Source organism: Pseudonaja textilis, chromosome 12 (assembly GCF_049901715.1).
Source record: "Pseudonaja textilis isolate UNSWEBS1 chromosome 12, rPseTex1.2, whole genome shotgun sequence".
Taxonomy (NCBI): domain Eukaryota; kingdom Metazoa; phylum Chordata; class Lepidosauria; order Squamata; family Elapidae; genus Pseudonaja; species Pseudonaja textilis.
The window spans coordinates 21,574,484-21,583,031 of NC_142001.1; the positions used below are offsets into that span (position 1 = coordinate 21,574,484).

Consider the following 8,548-nt stretch of genomic DNA (forward strand, 5'->3'; position numbering starts at 1 on the left):
TTGTGGGAAGGCGGGTAGTTGTGCTCGTTTTCTATGCCAATAAGAGTTAAGGTGTGCCTATGTGTGTATGTGGGCTTCCAATCGAGATAGTGGTTACTGGAATATGTGGATGTAACAAATAGGCCAGCTTATTAATAGCTACACTTATGAAAGTATCCAAATTAATGTAAGCCACTAAAATTCAGCTCAGCTGAAGTTTATAAAAATGTTAACTATTAACTAAACACAAAACTTGCTATTTCTCCAAAGGCTCCCAGACAAAGTTGGCTGATATAATTGATTACATGGTTCCAATAATTAAGCCTGAGATTCATTCACAAATTGACATTAGGGTTACAAATAATGCACCCCAGTATATTTATTGGGGTTTAATTCTGCTGTGATGTCTGGCTTGCAACATGCATGTAAGAGCAGAAATCATGATTTCTCCCCCTCCGCCCCCAGGCTCTGCAGGGAAGTAAAAGATGTTTTCTGCAGGCCCATGGAGATCCAGCAGTTTTCTGGAGCTCCAGTGAAGTCAACTTGGCCCAGATGTGCTTGCAACCTTCAGATTTCTACAATGTCTCCAACTGAACCAAATCCCCCAAGTCTGAGTTTGCTCTGTGCTTCAGTACCATTCAATTCCCATGCCTGCATGTGGGGCAATTCTCCTTTCCTTCTCCACTTACACCATGTTTGTCAGTTGCTCCCTCCTGCCCCACCTTCACAACCAGTCCTTAGCTTGTAACCTTGGACAGGAACTCATAGGTGGCATTTGTTAATCCCCAGGTGAGGCTTGAGCGGAGAATGAGGAGAGATCCGCCCCTGTACAGCAGCCGGGCTTTCCCTCCCCGGGCCTGCCAGACCTGAGTCATGGTGGCCAGGAGGCTGAGGGTTTCCTGCTTTCCCACTTGGGACTGCACATTGGTAATGAGGATGCCAAGCGGGTAGAGCAGCAGGGACACCAACATGCTAGTAATGCTGCCTGATAGAAAGGCTGGGATTTCAACAGGCAAGCTCTGTGTGGAGAAGCTGCTCTGGAGGGGCTCCTTCAAGGTAAAATAGAGGGAGGACCCCAGGCTGTTGCGGATCAGGATCAGCCCGAGGCCTCGGTAGAAGCCCACGCTGAAGCTCTTCCCGAGAGGGTAGGAATGGAAGGTGGTCAGGATGTGACGTGTGGTGGGGAACATCTGGTCCTTCCTCTGATCCTGGAGCACATTCTGCACCCTCTCGAAGGGACAGAAAACCAAGCCTTCTAAGAAGCCAGAAAACAGCCCAGCTATGGCTCTCCGGGAGCTGGACCCCAACGACTGAGTCGAGAGGAGGCCGTAGAAGCTGTGGTAGGTGCCAAACAACAACGATCCTTGCAGCGCCTTGACCACGAGGGGTGGAAAGATGCCACGATAGAGTCGGTAGAAGCCCTCGTGGTACAGCTGGCACACTGCTTCAGTGATGGAGAAGGCGTGCAGTTGCTGGCGGAAGATGGTCTTGTAAATGGGGAAGGTTGCCAGGGTAGAGAGACTGTTGGAGGCAGCACCCACAAAGTAACTGCTAAAATCCCTTTGCCCCCTCTTGGTCTCCTTCTCTTCCATTGATGCAGAGCACCCGACTTCTCTGTGGGAACAGAGGCAGTGCAGGGGTCAGAGCCCTGCGTCTGAAGGGGTGAGTGGGGGAAAGATTTCAGCCCCTCCCAATTTTAATTAAAATTTAACCTTTAAATAAAAAGGAATCTGTGCCTGTAGGCCTGAAGTTGGGGACACAGGTTTTGCCAGGGAGGCTTGACTTCTGAGATGTTCTCTACACACACACACACACACACACTCTTTTTGCAACCTTTGCTGAGGCAACCTACTGTTCACAAAAGGCTGCTTCTACATAAGTCTCTTTATGCTCCGATAATTAGATGTTCCTCTTGGAGCTGTATTTCTGAAGCTGTTCCAGAATTGTCTACTAGACCCTTTACAACAGTGGTTCCCAACCTTTTTTTCGCCCTGCACCCCTAAAGAAATTTCACTCGAACCTCGCACCCCCTGAAATTTAGACTTTAGGAACTACTGAACGTGTTAAATATATGGTAGGGTTGAATCTTTTCAGCCATGTATGTGACAGCCACTAAATAACGATACTTAACTCTAAAATGAAAACTAAGTTAATCCATTGCATAATAAATAAAAATGCCAACATATAGCCAATATCCTATTATTTACCTGGACTTTTCTCGCACCCCCTGGAATATCGTCTCACACCCCCAGGGGGTGCAAGCACCCCAGATCGGGAGCCCCTGCTTTACAATTTAAATCCAATTGGTTTTACATCCCTGCTCACCAACTTCCTGTTCGAGCAGGAGTGGTTTTGACCCTTTGTTAAGCAAAAAATACATAGTTATGTCCATTTCAGAAGCAGGAATGAGAAGCAGGCGGGGCCTTTTTGGTTCAGAAGATAATCAGCAAACCAAAGTTTTCGTATTGGCTCAACGCTGTCATAAAAATATCAAATTAACAGGACTCCAAGGGTGCAGGTGCATGCTCAGACCTTGGGACACTTTGCTGCCAGGCTAGCGTTGCCCAGCATGAGATATTTTTCATTAAAGGTTGCTGATTCTGTTCCTGCATCCTGTGGAGTTTTCTTAACCACGATACTCAAATCTACTCTTACTAACCCTGTTTTTGAAATTCCTCCAGTTAAATATTGGAGCAGTTCTTGCAGTCCCCAAATATATTAAGAACGTTCCATTACATTTGGAGATGGGTTTGGATTTTGTGGATGCTAGAACTTGGTCCCTTCTCATCCCTTTTTGGCTAAAATTTAGTTTTTTTCTCCATAGGTTTGGCCTCTGTTCCTTAGGCACCACTTCAAATCAACAAGGCTGAATAAAGCAATTGAGGAAATCAACTCCTTGGAGAACTGCTGCTCCCCCAGAAGGGCTCTCAGGCAGCAGAGGGAAGTCAACGTAAGCCCAGCCTGTTGTCCTATCCTTTGAGGGAGTCTCCCCTCCGTCATCAGTCACCCTACTGCAATTCCAGAGCCTGGAGCACAGGGAAACCCTAGGACTCACTACATCTTTGTTGCTGTAATAGATTATTCAAACTGAGCTGCTTTCCAAACTCTTCCCAGCAGTCACTCCCGGTCACACAGGCGGGAGGAGGGCTGAAGCGGAGTTAATACCCAACGGCCTCTACCCCCCTCCAATGAGATGCGGTGGGGAGGGGAGAGAGACCCTCTGCGGTTCCATCTGATCTGGCCCATTTCTCGACGCCACCCTTCCTTGAACGGCTTCTCCCGCACCGCCGGTCCCATGGTCCCCACAGCTCCTTAGCCTTGAGAGTGCCTGAACCGCTCCTCCAGACCCAGGCAAATTGCGGCCCCCTTCCTTCTGAACCTGAAATGCCTCAGGGGGTGCTGCCCCCCCCCTCCGCCCCCACAGCAGCCCATGGCACCTTACCTTCTTCTGCACATGCCTCTGCTCCTTTGCACAGAGATCAAAGTACAGCATCTTCCTCCCTCTGCCGAGAGCTCCACCCCCAGGGCTTCCGGTGGGGCTTCCGCAGCTGCCTCCCACTCGCTTCAATTCAGGTTTCTTTCCTTTGGCTTCAGCTTGCCAAGGTTGGTAGAGGGGAGGAGGGAGAGATTGGGATACCTGGACATCTAATTGGACAACATGATCTGCACTAATGGGGGGAGGGAAGATTCTATATTTTAATTGTACTATATTGCCTGGGAATTACCCAGAGCTGCTTTCGCATTCATTCTGTGCCGAAACGATTGCATAAAGAGACTGGGTCGTCTCAACAGCGCTTGCTTGCTTGGGCTCTTGTTAGAACCTGGACAGGCACAAGGCTCCATAGTGAACGCAGAAGCCAAGAGAGGAAAGGAGCACCTCTGGCTTCCCAAGGGGATGCCAGAGAACAGTGGAAAAGTCAGTACTCTGAACCGCCAAAGGGGAAACTCCTGGGCCTGGAGAGCTACCAGAACCGTGGGACCGTAGAGGGGTAACTGGATTTTTTAGAGGCGGTAGCAGTCACCGTGTTGCCACTTCCTCACAGTTCTGCCTTGGTCCATTGTACAACTGATCTCCACAACTCTGGTCGACGTATTCTGCCTTGACAGCAACACTTCCTTCTCAGCCAGAGGAAGGAGAAAGAATAGTTCCTTGGCAACGGACCGTCACGGACAACTGAACTTAGTTCCGGTCCCGTTTGCAAGCTCGGGGGAGCCTTCTTGAAATACACTCTTTTGGCCAAACCCCTGGAGCAAAGGAGGCTGCCGGTGGAGCAGCGAGAGGCACCTACTGTTCAAAGAGCTGGTTCATCCCAAAGGAACACCCATCTTAACTGCCACAGGGGAGCAGAGTATATCCACGGGTGTTAGTTTGGCTTCCTGGCTTATGTGCTTTCCAGGGTGTGTGAAGAATGGGGACACCCACCCACCCCCAACTCTGCACATACAAGAGACCTGCGCCCGGCACTGTCCTTTGGATAGCACACTTCTCCAGCCGTGTTAGCCATTGTCCCCCTGGCTACTTGCGCCCCCTGGGACAAGAGAAGCCCATAAGACGAGAGAGGAACAGCCTGTCCTTTCCCCCAGGAGATGCCCTTCCACAAGCAGCCTTCTAGTCCAACCCCTGGCTCAAGCAGTAGGTCCTATATGCTGTACATAGGTACTTGGTGTGGCACAGCTGCTGACCTGAAGGCACACACGCTAGTTGCCTCATAGGTGCCTCACCAAAAGGGTACAAGTTGCCAGCCCCCTGGCACCCTGAAAAGATATTGCCATGGATTGAATTTGGAGGAGGTTTTCAGTTAACAATGGCTGCTAATTTGAAAAACGGCTTGCATTGCATCAAAGGAAGCAGCCCAACATGTTTGGCTCCAACTGTCACGGATACCCATATAGTCCCAAGGATGACCTACGAGTACGCTCACCCATATGGAGGCCTATTCCTCCCCACTCTCCTTTATTGTTTTCGCTGGGGGAAAGTGCTGCACCCCAAAGAATCTTGCCAGAATATGGTGCGTGTGGGAACAGCATCCAGAAAGCTCTTGATTTTTAAGGAAGAGTTTAATTCCTCCTGCTCTGAAGTTCTGAGTAACACAAACATCACAGTGGCATCCTGGGGATTCAGCCGAAGCGAAGCAGAGGCAGCAGGAAGGGCCCAAAGAAGCAGCAAAATAAAGATATATATGTAGGTAGATACATGCACACACGCCACAGCAACGGGCATACAATCAAGAGAGCTGCTGCTCAGAACCCAGCTGAAGTGCTGTGGCAGCAGAGGCAGCCTGCCCAGGCTGTAAAGACCCCTGCTTTTCTGGGAGCCGCGTTTCTCCTCTCCTCAAACGCTCTGAAAACCTTCGGGGCGGGGATAATGGTCTGCTGCTTTTGCCTCTCAAAGGGAGGCAGGCCCCATTGCTCTGAAATGATCTCTGCTGCTGCCAGGTGGAACCGCGTAGGTGCCAAGAGACACACCTGAAAGCAACTGGGCACAGAATGCCCCAGGATCACAAGCTGCCTGGGCAGACTTTAAAAGGAGGGGGGACACTCCAACCCACTCTTCTGGAAATGAACTGGACATAAGAGGGGTGGGGACGATAGGAGGGCAAGTTCCAGTCAAGGCAAACCCCAAAACACGGCCATATTTTTTTGGGCACAGAAAGGCCTTTCTCTGCATACTCTTGCACCCAGCGACCACTCTAGGTATAACCAAAATGTAATTCTGACCTGCACAACTAGCCACTACACCCTCCCAAGGACACGGTGGATGACTGGAAACTGGTTCTCTTCTCCTCCAAGTTAAGAGGCCAATAGCTTCACAAGAAGCCCAACTTGCATAAAAGCTCCCAGTCAATGGAGAGGCTGAGAATGTGAATCAAGAACTCCTCACCCCTCCGCCAAACTCTTGAGAAGTAGAAAGGAAGCAATCAAACAAGCAACATCTACTGAACTTAAAACAAATTTTGGTTTTTCAAAAAGCCACCCAAGCAGCAGCATCTACAGTTATAAAGGGACATGACTGAAGAGGTAAGAGACCGATTCCCCATTGTGAGTCCGCCTGATGGCTTCAGCCAGGATCATGGAGATGTCGATCACCTGCAGAGGAAGAGGAAGCAACAAGTCAAGTTATCTGGAGCCTGCAAGCTGCCCAGACTCTCCTGTTCTTCTGTAGCCGCACCTGGATTTTAGGGCAGTGTTTCATCTTGTCCTCCTGGGGGATTGTGTTTGTGACTACAACTGCCTCAAAGCAGGCGTGGTTGATTCGGGAAATGGCTGGCCCAGAAAAGATCCCATGAGTCAGGATGGCATAAACTTTGGTAGCCCCAGCTGAAAGCAGCCTATGTGGAAGTCAAACAGAAGGCAGCATTTACTGGGTGAGCCGGCTGCTCCTTGTTGAATAAATCAAACATTCCAATCTGCCATTAGTAAAACGATGGGCCTTTGCTGCAGCCTTACCATCCATAAGCCCCTTATTGCTTTCAGCACACAAAACTGCATTCAAGAAAGCAGGATGAGGCCGAGAGGGAGAATGAATCAGCCAGGACAGAACCAGGCACCCACCCTGTTGACCCCAGATGGCTGCCTACACTCTGGTAGGATACTCACTTGTCTGCTGCATGGCAGATGGTGCCACAGGTGTCTGCCATGTCATCCACAAGGATGGCCACCCGGTCCTTCACATCCCCCACCAGCACCATGCGGTCTACCTCACTGGCCTTCTTCCGCTCTTTGTGAATAAGGGCGAAGTCCACATTCAGCCGATCGGCAATGGAGGTCACTCTGTGGAGAGATAGGTCCATACTGTCAATTTCCAGAAAGGGTGGTGATCCTGCCCCTTCTTATGCCAACTCCCTGAATTCTTATCAGCACTGCCACCTCACATCCATCCAAAAGCACTGGCTGAGCAAGGCTGCTGTGAACTCTGCCAGCAGCACATACCCATGTAACCAACATACAGCACAATGGCTGTCCTGCAATTCTCACAACAGAGCCCTCTTTCACTATTTAGGAATGCCTACATGAGCTTTCTTCAGTGCCACCAGATGCATCATTACACAATCAGAAGAGCCCCTTGCTCCAATGCCGAGGTTCCAAGGAATAGCAGAGCCAACAGCTGGCCAAAAGAAAATTCGTTTCTCAAAAGGGTTTCCCAGTCAAAGCATTTTAGGAATGCAAGCAGCCTCTTGCAACTGCCTTTTCAAAGGCCAATGGTCAGGTGGGGACCTGGGTGTCACACATAGACGTTCTCTGACTGAGGTTCTCTACAAAAAGTCAAGAGCCGGGAAAAACATCACTCTGGAAGTCGACAGCAATACAGGGGCGTTCTGAATTTGGAAAAGCTCTCTCCCCAAGGAAGTCGCTAATCAAGACCTCGCCACAGCCACAATTTGAGACGGAAGCCGTTCTGCAAAACAGGCCTCCGCCCCGTTTGCTCCGGGCGCCTCACCTCTTGGCTCCCCCAGCATCAGGAGAGACGATGGTGCAGTTCTTCCACTCCACAATGTTCTCCTTGATCCACTTCAGGACAGCAGGCTCCGCGTAGAGGTTGTCCACTGGGATGTCGAAGAAGCCCTTGGGGAAAGGAAGCAGCTCCTCAGCCCAGAGGCTCCGAGCCCCCCTTCGGTCGGGCCTCGGGCCATTCCCGGAGCAGGGCGCCCCCTTCCTTCCTTCCCCACCCGCCCCCAAACCTGGATCTGGGAGGCATGCAGGTCCATGGTGATGATGTGGTCCGCGCCGGCCACGGAGAGCATGTTGGCCACCAGCTTGGCGGAGATGGGGGCCCGGCTCTGCAAGAGAGGCAGCGGCGGGTCAGGGCGGGCCGGGCACGGGCCGGCGGGAGGAGGGTGCGGCGGGCGCGGGGCACCTTGTCCTTCTTGTCCTGGCGCGCGTAGGGGAAGCAGGGGATGACGGCCGTGACGCGGCTGGCCGAAGCGATCTTGCAGGCGTTGATCATGATGAGCAGCTCCATCAGGTTATCGTTGATCTCCCCGCAGCCGCTCTGCACGATGTAGACGTCCTCGCCGCGGACGCTCTCGCCGATCTCCACGCTGCGGGGGCGGGGCGTGAGGGCGGGGCGTGAGGCGCCGCCCCTTTCCCCTCCCTCCCCGCCCTTCCGCCCGCTCGCCCCCGCGCATGCGCCGCTTCTCACGCGCACCAGGTCTCCTGGTTGGAGAACTTCTTGGTGACGACCTTGCCCAGCTCGAGGCCCAGCCGGTCGGCGATCTTCTGCGAGAGGTCCTGGTGCGAGCTGCCGCTGAAGATCTTGATGTTGGGCATCCTGGCCAGTAGCGGCGGCAGGCAGCGCGACGCGGCGGAGGACGAGGCGCGCTCCGCGGGCCCGCCGCCTCCCTGCGGCACCGGCAGCAGCTCCGCCGCCTCCCTGCGGCGCTCCCGCCCGCCGCTCTTGGGATCCAGCAGCAGCCGCAGCAGCGCCGCGCGGCCTACGCCTTCTGGCCGCCGGCTCCGCTTAGAGGGACGGTGCGACGCACGGGCGGCCCTCGAACGCGCAGGCGCCGACGGAAGGGCCGCGCGCGCTAGCCTGCCATCTTGGCGCCACGCCCCCTTTGTCACCTCACCG

At 52.7% G+C, this 8,548-nt stretch overlaps 2 protein-coding genes across 3 annotated transcripts; both read right to left on the reverse strand.

The window, feature by feature from the left end:
• Positions 1-200: 200 nt before the first annotated feature.
• SLC25A53 (solute carrier family 25 member 53) lies at positions 201-3,507 on the reverse strand. 2 transcript variants are annotated; one of them, XM_026716676.2, is made up of 2 exons: positions 3,422-3,507; positions 201-1,593 (listed from the first exon to the last, which is right to left on the reverse strand). In XM_026716676.2, the coding sequence occupies exons 1-2, from the start codon at positions 3,433-3,435 to the stop codon at positions 717-719; spliced, it is 891 nt and encodes a 296-aa protein (XP_026572461.1). In that variant the 5' UTR covers positions 3,436-3,507; the 3' UTR covers positions 201-716. The 2 variants fall into 2 exon arrangements, with proteins under 2 accessions (XP_026572461.1, XP_087797389.1); XM_087941263.1 differs by lacking the exon at positions 3,422-3,507 and adding an exon at positions 2,639-2,806.
• Positions 3,508-5,018: 1,511 nt separating this feature from the next.
• PRPS1 (phosphoribosyl pyrophosphate synthetase 1) lies at positions 5,019-8,463 on the reverse strand. The gene is made up of 7 exons (XM_026716675.2): positions 8,126-8,463; positions 7,835-8,018; positions 7,659-7,757; positions 7,418-7,542; positions 6,577-6,750; positions 6,149-6,308; positions 5,019-6,066 (listed from the first exon to the last, which is right to left on the reverse strand). The coding sequence occupies exons 1-7, from the start codon at positions 8,245-8,247 to the stop codon at positions 5,974-5,976; spliced, it is 957 nt and encodes a 318-aa protein (XP_026572460.1). The 5' UTR covers positions 8,248-8,463; the 3' UTR covers positions 5,019-5,973.
• Positions 8,464-8,548: the final 85 nt, after the last annotated feature.

Coding starts and splice junctions, on each gene's coding strand:
- PRPS1 (XM_026716675.2), bottom strand. CDS start 8,247: ATGCCCAACATCAAGATCTTCAGCGGCAGCTCGCACCAGGACCTCTCG. Junction 6,309..6,576: donor ATCTGCCATGCAGCAGACAA/GTGAGTATCCTA, acceptor ACTTCCACATAG/GCTGCTTTCAGCTGGGGCTA. Junction 6,067..6,148: donor AACACTGCCCTAAAATCCAG/GTGCGGCTACAG, acceptor CTTCCTCTGCAG/GTGATCGACATCTCCATGAT.